Source organism: Nomascus leucogenys, chromosome 24 (genome assembly GCF_006542625.1).
Source record: "Nomascus leucogenys isolate Asia chromosome 24, Asia_NLE_v1, whole genome shotgun sequence".
Taxonomy (NCBI): Eukaryota; Metazoa; Chordata; class Mammalia; order Primates; family Hylobatidae; genus Nomascus; species Nomascus leucogenys.
The window spans coordinates 8,305,991-8,322,333 of NC_044404.1; the positions used below are offsets into that span (position 1 = coordinate 8,305,991).

The 16,343-nt window shown below is 54.6% G+C and overlaps 1 protein-coding gene across 14 annotated transcripts in view; it reads left to right on the plus strand.

Moving 5' to 3' along the window:
• CAMTA1 (calmodulin binding transcription activator 1) overlaps window positions 1-16,343 on the plus strand; it is a 976,509-nt gene that overhangs the window by 663,673 nt on the left and 296,493 nt on the right. For 13 of the 14 annotated variants that reach the window (XM_030805184.1, XM_030805179.1, XM_030805180.1 and 10 more), the window contains one exon: window positions 12,266-12,337. The exons of the other annotated variant lie outside the window; for it this stretch is intronic. In XM_030805184.1, coding sequence (XP_030661044.1) covers window positions 12,266-12,337 — 72 coding nt within the window. The remainder of the gene's footprint in view (window positions 1-12,265; window positions 12,338-16,343) is intronic. 14 annotated transcript variants of the gene reach the window in all.

Below are 16,343 nucleotides of genomic sequence, written 5' to 3' on the forward strand. Positions count from 1 at the left end.
CGGCATTTCCCTCCACCTGCTTCATAAACAAAACCCCGTTGCCCATTTTAAGCAAGAATCCCTGCCCAGACTCCCTGGCTGCGTGCAGCCGCGCATGTTGGAGTGTGCCGTGGGTACCTGCGTGGCGTCATGGGTGCCTAGAGCGGGCAGCGCTGGGGAGCTGGATTACAACAGGCCCTGGAGCTGAGTAGTAATCACAGCCAGGAATTCCGGCAGTGCCAGCCCCGCAGGCGCCTGCCCACAGGAGAAGACAGCGACTGATTTCTGGGCAGCACTTGGCCCTCCGTGCTGTCCAAAATGGCCTCGGGGAGTGGGATCCTGACATCTGCATCTGCTCTCCTCCGGGAATGGCAGATGAGCAGGGAGAAAGGCCGGCCACCTGGGGCTGTGTAGCCGAAGCTCCCAGCGCCAGAGGGTGCAGCCTGGGCCTCCTTACCAAGGTTCAGGGTCCCACCGCTGGTCATCCCTGAGGCTGAAATACACAACACCTCTGCTGGCCTAACAGGCTGTTGACAAGGAAGACATCAGACCCAGAGCTACTTGCAGGCATTCATCAGAGATCCCTTGTGCTTAATGCAGGCAGTCCTGGTGAGGGGGTACTCATAACAGAGGGAGGAAGGAAGGAAGGGAGGGAGATGGAAGAGAGGGAGGAAGAATGGGAGGGAGGGAGGGAGAGAAAGAGTGAGGGAGGAAGGAAGGAAGGAGGGCAGGGAGGAAGGAAGAATGGGAGGAAGGAAGGATAGGGAGTGGGAAGGAGGAAGGCAGGCCATCACCAGTATAAACCACTCTGGAGACCAGCTCTAGCCACTTGGCAGGACTCCAAGAAATAGGTCTCAGCGGTACACTTTGATGAAAGAGAGGGAATTTCACTTTATTTATATATTATTTATGCCCAGTACTTTTGGGAAGTATTTGAGATAGCAACAGCACTGATATATTGAAATAGGCTAAAAGTACAAGAGCCAGTGGACGGGAGATAACTGAGCAAGAATATACACGTACACTGAGCAGAGCTCCTGCTGAAGACAGGACCGCAGATCCCAGCGGCCTGACACGCCTCGCTCAGAGAAAGCCTGTTCTTTGCTGGGGCCCGCGGGGAGCCAGGTATCAGGACAGATTTCTGAGACACGGAAGGTGCAGGTTTCCAGCTCCCGCTTGGCTGGGACTGTGCAGGATGAGGAGCTGGGCCGCCTTCCCCAAAGCGGTTTGGCAGGTGCTGGGACACAGCAGGGGCCCATGTGGGCCTGGCTGAAAGTCCTCAGAGGGTGGGAAAACAGGCAGGTGAGAGTGGCCAGGTTCCTGGACTTGACCCTAAGCAGCAGGCGCTAGAGCCGATGCGAACAGCCCATGTGGAGCGTGGAGCGAGGCCCAGCAGAGTTCAGCGCCGCCCTCCCACTTCTCCTCCCTCCCATTCCTCCTCCCTCCCATTCCTCCTCCCTCCCTTCCATCTCCCTTCAACCACCCCCTGCTCTACCGTGCCCCTCACCCACCCCCTGCGCCGCCGTGCCCCTCACCCACCCCCTGCACCGCCATGCCCCTCACCCACCCCTGGCCTTCTCTGACTTGAGATTCATGGCTCAGATCAACTCTTTCTCTAAATCTAAACTTACCTTATTATCAATTTTTAGCTATTATTCCATTTTATGCCCACTAATTTATTAATCTTGGAACCCCCAAAAACAATAAAGCTGAAGCTCCAGAGATTTTATTTATATCTTTAAACATGATTTTTATGACTTTTTATCTAAAAATTCATTTAATTTTTATTGCCCTCCTCACTCATGTCGTCGTTAGGCCGGCAGCCGCTTTATTTAGATGTTTCCCCTGAAGATACTTGGGGGCTCCAGCAGGAAGGAGCTCAGGTGAGGGGAGGTTGGTGGGGGCAGAGGCACAGGTGCCAGCCTCCTAGGGGACTACTAGCTTGCCTCCCGTACCCCTCAGTGACCCCGGGCCAGGCTACACACCTCCCTGGTTCCTTTCTGGAGCACACACTGTTCTCCGCGACTCTTACCTCTGCTCCCATTTTGCCTTCCAGCTCGCAAAAGGGCCTATGCTGCAAAAGCAATCTAGAACATTCCTCAGAGAGGCTGGGAGAGCCTCCAGCTTGAGGACCCAGTGTCCCTCTCTCCATGACCCCCGCTGCAGAGTTTCTCACTGGTCCTCGTCCAGACCGAGGGGCCCTCCTTCCTGTTCCCCATTCGACGGCACATGTGTCCTCCCTCCGTAGCAGAGCTCCGGGGTCTCCAGGGTCCCCACCTGGCTTGTCTTCTTGGTGCTCTCTGCCTGCCCAAGGAGCCGCCTTCCTCGGAGCTCCAGCCGACACCGATGCCCAGGGGAGTCTCTCCTGTCCCCCAGGGCTAGAGGCCCGCAGGCACTTTCTGCCTCATGATGGAGTGGGGTGCCCACGTGTCCTGTGCCTGCCTGGCACTGCCTGGTTCTCCTGGCTGTTTCCCTCGTCAGCTTCTTGTCTGGGGGTAGGGACTGGGGGGTGGCGGGTGGCCAACTTTTTCGAGTTTGCTGCCCTTCCTGGTTTCTATCTGCTCTTCAATCGCCTCCATCTCGAAGGAACCAACCTTCATGGCCAGACTGGGCCACCTGGTCCCCTGTGTCCCTCCAGGGTGCGCACCAGGGCTTCTGACAAGGTAGATGGGGTTAACTCCTGCAGGCTTCGCCGGCCAGGGGACTGGAGTTCAGATTCTAGCTTTATCGTGCCCCTGTGCCCTCTGCCAAGGAAGGAATTGATGCTTCTGAGCCGCAGTTCCCACATCTGCAGAGAGGGGTTCATACTACTCTTCCTCCCAGGAGGGTGGTGAGGTCCCTTGAAGGGCTACCCTTCCTCATCCTCCTGTGTCCACTGTGGCAGAAAGAGCGATTTAACATTGTGGAAGGACAGGACCAGCCAGAATGCCAAGCCAAGGGATGGCTACTCTCCCAGGGAGCCCTGGAGAATGAATTTTGGGGAGCCTTCCCACCCCTGCCCAGAGGAGTCCCCCAAGAAAGTGCAGTGTTAAGGGGCTGTTTTCAGGAGAGCCTCTGGTCCCACTTGGGGAGCCTGGGCCTGAGCTGTGGCTGGCACCTGAATTCATAACCTGAAGGCATTAGTGCTTAGGGATCCAGGCCGGCCCTCTTGCTGTCTGGCCACAGTCCCCTGGCGTGGCAGGGCTGCAAGTTGCTTTGGGAGACACCATTGCAGATTGTCTTAGGAAAGAGGCCGGGCTAGAGCCCTGGTCAGTGATGATCTAATATTCCAAATCTCTGCTGTGACCCAACCCTGGAGGCTGAATCAGACTGCAATCCATTTAGCTCAAACTCGTTTTAAAGCAATTCACTATTTAACAAGTTCTGAGGCGCCGCGCTTTTGCAGGCAATATGTGAATTGAATCATTTGGTCTAATCTTAGATTAATACAAACCAAATCCTTCTTCAGCGAGGACAGTCTTGGGAGCAGCTCCAGGACTTCATCTCATTGTCTTTGATGAAGGCGGGTCCCAAAGAAGACCTGACTATCAGCCAATGGCATGGGTGTCTGAGCAAGGACCAGGGGGTGGCGTGCTGGGGAGGAAGGAGCAAGGGCTTTGCGGTCAGATGATGCTTGTTTGAATCCTTCTGCCTATTCCTAGCCGTGTGACCTTAGACAAACTGCTGAGCCTGTCTAGGCTCTGGTCTTCCCCACAGATGCCTCTGTGCAAAACAGTTGTGCAACTAGAGAACTAGGGTAAGAGGAATCCATGTCATCCTCTTCTTGCCCCACGCAGGATCTTGCCAAGGCCTCCCAGGATCTGCGTCTGTGTTCAGGGTGCCCTGGGGAGCAATAGGGCTGCTTGGTCCTCCTCCTGTGCCTTGCTGTACCTGCTGCTGGTTAGGGAGCTCTGGAAAGTGCTGGAAGGTTTTCACTCCCACCTGCTCTTTGAGGAGCACCTACTTCTTCCTGACGTCTAGGCTTTGACAGGAAAGGAACCACATTTTTACCCCCTTCTGTGAGCCCCACAGCCCTGCCCTTGGACATCCGCGTAGCACACTCGGGCCCTGCTTCTGCTGACAGATCTGCCCTCCAGACTGCAGGCCCCTGCTCAGGTGCCGCCCTACCTCACTGACAGTCCTGGGCTTGCAGTCCAGGTAGGTCAAAGTCCCTCCCTGGTGCTGTCACCCCAAATCTGGAAGAAAGAGACTTTCCTGCCTCTTGGGTCACAGCCGGGAGAAGGGGACTCTGGCTACCTGCCACATGAAGTTAGCCCGACTGTAGTGGGAGGGAAACAGTGCAGGGAAGGCATACAGAGAGGAGAAATGGAGACGTGGGATGGTGGGTGGGTCAGAGCCAATGTTCTAGTCCTGAGCCTGCACTTGAGCTATCAGTTCTCAGAGCAATCCTGAGTCCTTCCTGGAAATCTGCTTCAATACACAGAGTCTGGACCAGTGGAGAAGGGCAGCGCCATAAAATCACAGGGCCTTTGCTTCAAAGGCAAGGCCATCTGCCAGCCGCTCACTGTGGGTCCCCTGGGGGAGATTCTGCAGAACTGTGTGTGGAGTCACGCACTCGGCCCCCACAGCTTCACCCCGCACGCAGGACGCAGATGAGAGAGCCGGGGAGGGGCCCGCCATCCTCGCCTGTGGCAGCCCCCCTGCTTTGCATCCCATTTGTCCACCTGGCTGGGCCTTTTCCACCTGTTGTCCACCTGGCCAATTCCCTCTCACCCTTTTTGGCTCAGCACAAATGTCACTTCCTCTTAGGTGACTTTGCTGACCTTCGGAATGAAAAGGGGACGCTTCATCCTCCGGGCTGCTCCTGCCCCCTCGGTACTCTGCCCTTAGCAACAGGGCTGTTTGATTTGGTCTCCTGTGTTTGCCTGGCATGTACACGCTCTCTATCTCTCTCCTCCACGAGACTGGGGGAGGCTGGAGGACAAGAGCTCAAGGCAGGCACAGAGCAGACAGCAGTGAAAAGTTACTCACATGGGATCTGGTCCCACAAGTTCCTTGGATGCCCGAGCTATGGCCCGGCCGGTCCAGGACGCCCCACTCTGGAGGCTGTGACAGCCCCCCCGCAACCCCAGCCTGCCCCCAGTTCTGCCTCTTACCTGCTCCTGTCCCCTCATTGCTTGAGGATAGCATTAAACCCTCATCTTCTAGGTGGATTTTCCCTTCCCTTCTATGAGCTCTTTTTCTTCCATCAGCTTTATACCCTGGACACATTTTAAAACCTGTTCATCTTTGTCGTGGGTGCATCAGATACAAGCAAGAGCGATAAACCAAGCACCAAAAAAATCTATGTTCGCTCTGTGCCTTTGTGTAGACAGCCACTTCCCCAGCGGCAGAGAGATGGGCCCGGTGGAGCCTCTGGGGCCAGCCACAGGGGTTGTGGGGGTGTGGAGGCCACCACAGCCAGCCTAACAGTGCTCTCTGACCCCTACCAGTGGCCTGGCTGCTAGGACTGGGGCAGGGCTGTTTGCAGAGGAGGTAGCAGAGGAACCTTCATAAAAGAGGATTATAGATGGAGATTTGCTCGTAAACACCCTTGTCTGTGGCCCCCGCGGGTATTATCCTTGCATTAGAGAAGGTTTTAGAGAAGATGGGGGAGGGGAGCTCAGGAATGAGCTTCTCCATCACAGACACAGAAGGCTCTGGGGAATCTTCACTGGTGGATTCAGGCCTGCCCAGGTAGAACAACAGGTGCCAACCTTCAAGCATGCGGACTCCCCAAGTCCTCATCCCTTGAAGCCCTGACTCCCCCAGATTGTGGCCCCTGGGGTCCCAAGCTCCAAGTGTCTCTGCCAAGCATCTCTGAACTGGACCCTAACCCATGTTCTCTCGTGTGGGAGCATCGGTAGAACTTCCTGCCATCGTGGAATGTTCTATGCTGTCCAGTGTGGTAGCCCTCGGCCACATGTGGCTGTTGAGCACTTGCAATGTGGCTTCTGCAACTGAGGAACTGAAGCTTTGATTGGATTTAATTGTACTTCATTTAAATTTGAATTCGAACAGCCGCAGTGACTAGTGGCTGCCAAGTTAGATAGCCCAGCTTTAAAGACACCTGTTGAGCAATGCCAAGGATGTCTTTTCCAGCAATCCATGAAATTAGATGCTGGCCTCACATTTTCCCAGAATGGGAGGTCGACAGCAAGCCCCTGGCTTCTAGGGGTTCCCTGCCTCCTTGTGGGAGGTGGACACAAGAAAACAGCATAAAAGGGGCTTCACTAAAAAAGGTCTTCATGGCAGGCCAACTAGAAGTTCTAGGGTCATTTTGCTCCTCCAGGGGAAAAGGGCCATGCATGCTCATACTCAGGACCAGAAAACAAACATCCCAAACGAAGTACAATTGGAAAGACATTTTCCAGCTTCCCTTGTGTCTGTATCATATGCAGTCCACGATCTCACGTACGCCTGGGCCATGCTCCCCTTCCCTGCCCTGCTTAAGGGCGCAGAAGAAATCACACATATTGAGCACCTGCTATGCAAATGTCACCAGCAGTGATTTAAAATGAGGAATTCTTTGAAGGACGATATAATCCACACTTGGCCCAACCTGACAGGTCAGAGGTCAGCAAGCAACGCTCCATAGGCCAAATCCGGCCCACTACCTATTTTTATTTTATTTTTGAGACAGAGTTTCACTCTTGTTGCCCAGGCTGGAGTGCAATGGTGTGATCTCGGCTCACCACAACCTCCGCCTCCCAGATTCAAGCGATTCTCCTGCCTCAGCCTCCCAAGTAGCTGGTATTTTTATTTTTTATTTTTTGAGATGGTGTCTCACTCTGCTGCCCAGGCTGGAGTACGATGGCGTAATCTTGGCTCACTGCAACCTCCACCTCCCAGGTTCAAGCAATTCTTCTGCCTCAGCCTCCTGAGTAGCTGAGACTACAGGTGCGTGCCACCATGCCGGCTAATTTTTGTATTTTTAGTAGAGATGGGGTTTCGCCAAGTTGGCCAGGCTGGTCTCGAACTCCTGACCTCAGGTGATTGGCCTCCCAAAGTGCTGGGATTACAGGCAGGAACCACCACACCCGGCCTAACTACCTATTTTTGAACAGCTGTGAGGTAAGAATAGTTTTTATGTTTTTTTTAATTGTTGAAAAATAGCCAAAAGAAGAATACTCATGACACTTGAAAATCATCGAAATTCCGATTTCTGTGTCCGTGGTAGTTTGATTGGGATGCATCCCCACCCCATTCCGCCTGCCGCTCCTCCCCTGCCCTGGCAGGGACCTAGTAACCCCCGAGGCCACCTGGCTCTCAAAGCCGGACACGTCTGCTATCTGGCTCTTAGCAGGAAGTCTGCCAGCCCCACAGGATGGGTGAGATGAGGCTGCGGAGGTGAAGAGTGAAATGACCCGAGGCAGAGTCCACATCCTCCCTCCACCCGTGTGCCCACTGCCTCGCTCTGATGAGTGTTCCCAGGGTCTGCTCCTAGGCCACTGGGTTGGGGGGTCCTGGAGGGGGACCTGAGCTGGACTGCGGCCGAGCGGGGTCTGCGGAGGCAGCACAGGGAGGTTGTCCTGGTGAATGGCACAGTGTGCGGCAGAGCCTGTAGGTGGGCGCATAAGGCCTCCTGGGGCCAGGGGGTTCACGTGAGCAGGGACGCGGGAAAGGCCACCCTGTGGCCCGCTGTGACCTTCAGGCCCCATCTGCTTCCCGGGGCTCCATGCCCTAAGCATGCTCTGCTCAGGACGCCTTGGGTAGGTTGCTGAGTCCTCTGCGGCTTCCCCCAGGCAGGGCATGGGAGGTGGAAGGAAAGGGATGGAGGGTGTGTGTGTGTCAGACACAGAGACAGGGACAGGCAAGGGAAACAGAGACAGGGAGAGACAGAGAGACAGAGAAAGATGGAGAGAGATAGCAGGAGAGACAGAGACAGATACAGAAACGGAGAGAGAAATAAAGACAGACGGGGAGAGACAGAGATGGGGGAAATGGGAGAGAGACAGAGGACAAGACAGCTGCAGAGATGGAGAGAGAGAGAAAGAGACTGAGAGAGTGAGAGACAGAGAGAGAAAGAGGATGAGACAGATACAGAGATAGAGAAAGACAGAGACAGAAAAAGAGAGACAAAGGGACAGAGACACAGAGAGGCAAGGAGAGAGAGATAGATACAGAGATAGGAAGAGAGAAACAGATGGTGGGAGTAGGTGGGGGCGGAAGTCTGCTGCATCAGATGAGGCCGGAGAGAGCTGGCCGGGAAGGGAGGTGCCCACCACATACCAACCTGTAAGCGATGTGCTTCCTTCTCGGGCCACTAAGCCATCACTGCCCAGCCTTCAGGAGCCCTCTTTGGTGTGGGACCCCCACCGCGTTTGAGGGGGCTCTGCGGCCATGCTCCCTTCAGAAACGCCACTTTCTTTTCTGAGGCATTTACTTTGAGCTGAAGGGAGCTCTTGTTTGCTGTTGGTTTCCCCTGTAATTTCATCTTTACTTTTTTATATAAATAAATAAATAAATAAATAAGCCCTATAGTGTCATAAAAGCAATTTTGAATATTTACAAAAAAATTTTTCCTTGCTCAACTTCCATGTTAAGGGGAGGCTGCCAGGCCTTAATTCCCCAATATAACTGATTCAAAGGTTGCTTTCATCTGAAGGGTGACGTCCTCCCAGTTTTCCTATAAATACCTAGTTGCTTCCTTTCTCTCAGTTTTTGTGTATACACAAAAATAAGGGAACCCATGGCACATACTCCCTCACACTCCCACACGCGTGTGCGTCTCACACTTATGCAGATTTATCCACGAGCCCCGGAATGTGGCTCCCCGCAGTGAAAAGCTCAACTGGGGAAACCCCAGAGGACCCTGAGAGCCTGATCAAAAAGCGCCAGGAGTTTGTACAACACAAATCACTACAGACAAACTTGATTGCTTTTTTGATTAGTGGGTAAAAGGAATGGATTCACCACACGGCCTCATGGAATATTGTGCAATTAATCCCGAATTGGCTTGGTAATGACCTTGTCATATGGCCTGGAATCTGGTGAAAAGACTGCAGAGTGAGGGTGGTGGTGGCAGCTAGAGCCTGGGGTCAGTGCTGGGCCGTGGGGTGGTTTGGGCCAAGGGGTGAATGGAAGGGGAGAGGGAATCTCCTGTCCTTCACCAGCTGCTTTTCCTGCTGCTATGCTTCCCTTAGCAAACCCTGCTCATCCTTAAAGCTTTTGCAGCCTCCTCTGATGTCCCCTTCCGGTGACAGTCACTGATGATGGTGCACACTCACGGGGGGTCCAAGGAGCATCCCGAGGGTTCCGTTGCTGCATAAGCTCTCAGCCCACACAGCCATCCGAGAGAAAGGATTAGAATCGTACCCATGGTGCAGGCTGGCAGGACAAGGACTCTCGGAGCCCAAGTCACACATCTCCCACCCCAGGCAGGCTCCACCTCTCGGCGAGGCCCTCACAGCCACCCCAGCTCATCAGGAGGGGATTGCCGTGAGCTGCTTTCCCCATTTGGACAGCAAAGTGCGACTCCACACAAGTCTGCTTTCCTTGAAACTGAAGCTTAACGCTTTAAGCCCTAAATGTAGAGCCATTTTTCAAGGTTGTTTTCTAGTGTGTATTAGAAGTCCTTAGTGTTCAGGGTGCCACGGGCAAAACTTAAACATTGACTGTCTCTGGAGTCCTTTCGTGGGACCTGTGTCCTGGAGCTGCCAGTGGGGAGAGCTGGGATATCTTTATTCAAAAAGCCTAAGGCCCCATGCCCTCAGGAGCCCCCATTCTGAGAAGGCAGATGGGTAAATTAATCAAATAACCAACCATCGGGGTGGCCCAGTGTGCTGAGCCAGGCAACATGGAAGGGGTCCCATTCCCCGTGGGCTTCCTCAGTCCCTGGGGCTCTTTGTGTAGCTTTTTTCTTTCCTCCTCTGGTACTGTTTGACGTGATCCTTGCCTATCGGGGATCTGCCTCCAGCCGCACTTCCCATCCCTCCCACCATCCGGGGACCATGCTTCTCATCCAAGGAGACCAGGGGCATGGGATTGCCACAGTGGTTAGAGGAGTATCTAAAAATGGAGTAACCGGGTTCTGGAACAAGTCCCCGAGGGTTCCTCTGATTCAAATGCACGAGCCTTGATGTAGAAACGGCAGTGCTTCTTTAATCTTAACTTCATTTTGCTTATTGGATGGTCTGGGGCACTTGTGGGTAGGCCGGAGAGGTGTTAGGAGGCTTCAGGGGAAAGCGGGCCTGGGCCTTCCTCTTCTTTTGTAGGTTCACAGAGGAAACACAGTTGGTGTTTGGGAAATTCTCACCTCTGAGTGTGGGGTTCAGAGATGCTGAAGCCCAGTCCAGGCCGACAGGCAGGCAATCGAGGGAGAAGTGATGGTGAAAACCAACCACGGTCTTTTCAAGTCCAAGAGAAAGTAGCGGACAGAGAGTAAGACAGGTGAAGAGGGCAAGTCATTGCAAAGGCTAGAGAGGAACAGAGTGGGGAAACAGCAGATGGAAACCTCTTATTTCAAAGGGACGAGAGAAACACCCCTCAGCCATTGATATCTCCCTCCATTTGGCTCATCACATGAGTCAAAGTAATGAACCTGCCTGTGAGAACATGCAAATTCCAAAGGAAAGGAAGGAGCTGATGAATGTCACAGGTGGGTTGCTTGTTCATTGCAACCAAACGCTTAGACAAAAATGCATCTCCTTCGGCAAGGAGTGAGTTATCAAACCACCAAAACAACGAAAACAAAACACCGTGTCTTGAAAACCAGAAAAGTCAAGTAAGAATATTGCTTTCTTAATAATAAATACATTTCATGGGCAAGAATTGCAAGGGAATCGTTTAAATTAATTTCCGCTTTGTTTGTTTGGTTTATACAGGGCTTAAGTCCCAGCTGACAGTGATCTGTAAAAGTTCTAACATATTGAAATCTGATTTTCTTGCAGCCAGAATCCCATAGTCCAAAATGATTTCTCTTTCAACTCTGCTAATCAGACAGGCAGGGCTCCAATGGACTCCTAGTTCAACCAAATTGCACTCGCTCTTTTTGGGGGTGTAAATAATAGCTGATGAAAGCTTTAAATGCAGAACTGGTGGCATTTCTCTCTGGAGAGCTGGTTCAAGGGTGTGGGGGACAACAGTGAGATTAAAATGAGCAAGGAGAGGTGGGGGGGGCCTTTTCCCACCTGGCGGATGTCCTGTGTGGCTCTGAGGAACTTTCCTCCTCTCTGCCCCACCCCTTCTGGAGCGGATGCAGCGGGAAGCCAGGGGAACTCTGAAGGTGATGGAAGGGAGATCATTCCAGTCTGGAATCAGAGGCGCCAAAAGAAAAGCTTTGCCCCTGGCTTTGGTGGGGGCCCCCATCACTGGGTGCCGTGAGACTTCCCTCTCCAAATTGATGACCTGCTCAAGGCTGGGCCCCTCCCTCCCACTCAGACCCTCCAGCTGGATTGCAAGAGGGACCTGATCAGTGGTTCTCCTTAGGCCCCTTTCTCCATCTCACCAGCAAGCCTGGCCCATGGTGCCCAGCTCTGCACACGCAGGCAGCGCCAGAGAATCAGAGCAGGGCGGCCTTCCTCACCAACATGCCAGCCCCGATGACCCAACCCACCGGTCAGCTCTGCTCACCTGGGTCTAGGTGACAGGCCCCCGAGAGCCATCCCGACCCACAGTCCACCCTTCCTGACCTTGACTTTCCACCCACCTTCTCCAACCTGGCTCTGGCTGTTTTCCAAAACCAAATCCATCTGCAAAAGATGCAGGATTACTTAACAAATATATGAATAAACAGTAGGCAAAATCAACAAGCAGGGATGCACAAGAGGCCCCACAAACTCTAGAAGCCCATCCTGGGAAGTGCCGCCCCACCCTGTCCCCCCCTGGTTGGGCTCGTACCGGCCAGGGCCCCCTGGCCAGGAAAGGCCTGTAGCGTGTATGTTTCATGTGTTTTAATGAATTCTATAACCATCAGCCATTCCCTATACCCCAAAGGGTCTTAACCTAGGCTCTAGGAATGAACTACAGAGTGACTCCAAGCCCCTGAAATTACAGGAAAATTCATATGTAGGTACATTTCCCTGGTCCTTGGCTGTCCTGGGTTCTCGATGCCTCTATGGCCCCCGGAGGGTAAGTCCCCAGCTGCCCATCGAGTCTGCTGGCTGGCATGTCCCCACAGGGCTTCGTAGGTGCTGTCCCAGAGCCTTAGTCTTGGAGCTGGAGCCAGACACAGAGGTGCCCTCGGTCTCCCTGGGCTGCTGCCAGGCGGCTGTGGCCCCTTCTTGCTCCTTCTCTGTTGCGCCGTCTTCCTTCCTTCCTTCCTTCCCTCTTTCCAACTGAATTCTCGTTTTTCCTCTCTCCCTAGTGCTTGTACGGCTGCTATGTCCATTCCTCCATCATCCCCACCTTCCACCGGAGGTGCTACTGGCTCCTTCAGGTAGGTGGCTGGGACTGGATTCTTCTTCTGTCACCGGTGCTCGGGAAGGGTCTGTGGAGGGCACTGAGGGCGTGGGGCTCCACATGCGACATGGCTTCGGGCTGAGAGCCCTGGTGAGCTTGCCTAGGGAGACTTCGGCTGTTGCAGCCCTGAGGCCAGCTCAGTGGCTGGGCTGGTGTTGTCAGGTGTCAGGAAGGGGAGAAGGCCTGGTGGCAGGGGTAGCTCTCACCCACTGATAGGAAATAAACCTAGGCGCTTCCAGCTTCCAAGACGCCTCAGTTTTCTTTTGATGAGGACAAGAAAGAAGGCCGAGTATCCTGCCCTGAAATGCCTGTTGGCTGAAAGCTGTAAATGCATTTTCTCTCGTGGGTTAGTTACAAGGCACATGTGGGAAACAGGCTCCCGGAGGTTGCCAGGCACAGTTGGATTGATTGGGATAGCTGTGGGGAAAGGAGGAAGGAGCTCCGTAATCGATTTGTGATGTCTGCTGTGGCAGGGATGGAACAGGTCGTGGCTGGGCATGCTGGCCATTCCTGTGGGAGAGTGGCCTGGTGCCCAGATCTCTGTCCATGGTGTTTGTGCACAGCATTGCTGAGCCAGGGGCGGGTAGGTGCAGGAGGCCCACCTGGCCTCTTGCCCTCTGGGGGTCGTTTGCCAGCTGTCTTGCCTGCCGCGTGGGCGGGAAGGTCTGAGGGATCCATGCAGTCGGACTAGACATAGGTCCTTTTCAAAATGCATCCTCTGATATGCAGCTGTTCTTGGTAGAACCCATTCCCCATGGCCTGCCTCTGTCACCCCAAGTTCTTACTGTTGCCTCTACCCAGGAGTTGTTGCCTGAGGCCTTTCCCACCATGGTTCTACTTTCTGTTGTTCAAGGCAGCAAACCCCTGGACCTTGATGGTTTAGGGATCTCTCTGACCTGGCGGGGGTGTAGTTGGGGGGGCCTGGCAGCGGAGGAAGCAAGTCCCCCAACTGCTATGACACAAGCTCAGGGAGAAAAGAGTCACACATGCCACGGAGTACAGAGAGGCTGATGGTCCCAGGAGAGCTGGTCTGGAAGTTGCCCCCAGGGCTGGAGTCGTCTCGATGTGGAGGCCGGGCTCAGCCTAGACAAGGCTCTCTATCCATCGGCTCTGCCCAGCCCCAGCCTCCAAACCCTTTCCGTTCTCCCTCAGTTCCCAGAAGTAGCTGTCTGTGGTTCAGCAAGTTCAGTAGCAAATGACGCCCGAGACAGTCCGGGGACGTGCTGATTTGCAGGGGCTGTTTCCCAATACCTTACCCTGTCACCAGTTTCCCTGGCTCTGCCTCCCCTGGAGGCTGACGTGCTAGCGCCTGCTTTTCTAATTGCTCAGACCTGATGTCCTTGAGAAGGGGAGTTGTCACATGGTCGTGGGATGAGGCTTTTGGGGTCTTGTTACTAGGAATTGGTCCCAAGGTGTTCCACCCCTTGGCAGAGGGTTTTCTCAAACTCTACCCAATGAAGGGTGGGGTTCCACCAGAGGCCAGAGTTCTGGCGGCTGAGTCAGAGTCAGAGCACATCCTTGAGTCCCCAGGGACAAACTCTGGCTTCCCAAGAAACACCATTTATCCAAAGCAGCCTGCAGCCCTGTACACTCCTTCCTGGGCCTCCAGCCCCATGGGTCTGGTTTATGCCCTTTTCCTTTTCGGTTTCATGCCCCCTGGTCAGAACACCTCTTCGGCCATTGCCCTCCTGTCGGGGCAGCACCTGGAAGCTGGCATCCTGCCAGCAGCCCAGCTGCCCGCTCCTCCAGGCCTTTCCTCCTGCACCCACGCCTCTGCCTGCCTCCCCTCATTCCATCATGCCCTTGTGGCTTTTTAATTCCACTAAATTTACTTTCCTGGAATCAGACACCATTGGGCAGCCACGAGGTCTGAGCTGATGACTTCCCAAGCTGCATTCTGCTCATTCCAGGTCCCTCCTAGATTCGGCTGCTCCCGTTCCTCAACTTGGGCCAAGGGAGGAGAGGGGTCCTGCTCTCTGCCCCAGCCCTCCCTCACTGGTGCCCCTGTTTCCCGGCCTCCGTATGCTGGAGACATACCCGGACTGATTCATGTGTGTCTGGTTCGTTACCTCCCAGCTGGTGGGGAAGCCGGAGTCTCCCCGAAGGCCGGGATGGCAGGACCAGGCTTCTTCATGGCTGAGCTGGGGCCTCTTCATCTTCTCTGCCCAAGCCTGGGGGAGCCATCCCTCCCCATCCCTCTCCTCTGTGTCCTCCAGCGTCAGACTTGTTTCTGTGATCAGATCACAAAGAGGGAGCGCACACAGGTGTGGGAGGCTCCTGCTCCCCCAGGTCTGTGCGGGGCAACAGGAGGTTAAGGAGCTAAGGCCAAAGCAATTAGCACAATGCACGTCCTGCTCGGAGCCCAGAGCCAATGTGGCAGCCGGTACCGCTCAGGGCAATTTGTTCTGGTGCTAATTACAACACCAGGATAATGATGGCGTGGCCAGGTTTAATTTCTCTGATGTTAAATAGGAAAGAAGTCATGAGATACTGGCTCAGATGGAAATTGGCCCAAGTTTGTCTCTGACACCAATTACCAAGAAAAAGGATTAGGTGGGGTCCAAGGTGTCAGGGCAGTGCCCATGTTGGGAGCTGAGGAAGGAGGCTGCTCAGATGCCAGCCCCGAGCCAGCCTGGTCCTCTGAATGCAGGAGGCACTAGGAAAGGGAGTGATGGGCTGGCCATGCTCTCTCGGCCCCCTGCAGGGGGTGAGCCTTATAGAAAGGTAAGGGCATTGGAGGAAGGAGGGAGGGAGGAAGGAAAGGAAGAAGTGCTTCTGGAAAAAGGAGACTTTCTTCAAGGAATAGCACCCACTGCCCCACCTTTGTAGCCTCAGTTCAGTGGCCGCCTCCTGCCAGCCCACTGTGAACTCACTCCTGCCCTCTGAGATGCTCCAGCTGATGTCACCCAAGGCCACTTGGCACTTAGTGGGCATGTCTGCCTATGTTGGCCTCGGTTTTCCTCTCCAACTAGTTAGCTCCCAAGGGAGAGACATGTGTTCCTGTCTCCCCCGAGTGCCCAGCACAGAGCCACAGCCACCACAGGGCAGGAGCCAGCATTTGGGAGAGCCACGTTCTGCTGTGGTGACCTGTCCACCCCGGGGCAGGAATGACCAGGCCTCACAGACTCGGGGCCTGGAGCTCAGGGTTGGTGCCACGATTTACAGAGGAGGGCCTGAGTTGATGTGGCACATAAGCTTCTGAGTCGTCGGGCTTTCAGGAGAGGGTGCTACCTCTGTCTGTGTCTGTCTGTCTGTCTTTCAGGCTCTCTGTCTCTCTCTGCCTCTCTCTCTGTCATGTTCTCCCTCCCCACCTCTCCATTGCTGACAAATATTCTATTAGGCTATGAGCGAGGAGACAGGCAGGGAGCCTCTCACAGGCAGGGCACTAAAGCCCATTTGGCCCACAGGTGCATAAAGCCATTGGCATGACCAGTGGCCACCACGTGAGGTCACCAGGACAGCTGGGGAGGGACCAGATGACCTGAGCTCAGTCCACTCCAGCTGGGCAGGGCCAGAGCCATGACCTGGAGGAGGCCACCTCTTCCCCTCTGCTGGTGGCACACATCCTCAGCATTGCTGGGGGGCTCTGTGTCACAGCTGACAGGGCCTTCAGGCTCCCCTGAGCCTACCCAGTGCATTTTCTAGAAGGGTTTCTGAGACCCAGTGAGAGCAGGGCCAGGCCCAGGTCACCCAGCGGTCAGGGGAGGAGTGGGCAGTGCTCCGTTCTCCCAATGCCTTGGCTACTGCCTCTACAGCCTGATGTGGGTGTCACTGCAGCCACAGGGCCCTGAGCCTCGTGAGGTGGAGGAGGCATGAAGGGGTGAGCTGGACAGAGCCTTCCCTCCTGTTTGGGATTTTCTGATGGTTTTGAGGGGTAGGCAGCAGAGGTTCAGGGCCCCCTGACCTCCTCGTGTGCCCCTTTCTCCCGGTCCTCCACCTTCCGTCCTTCTCTGCATTCTCCGCCTGCCCCCTCAGGGGACCAG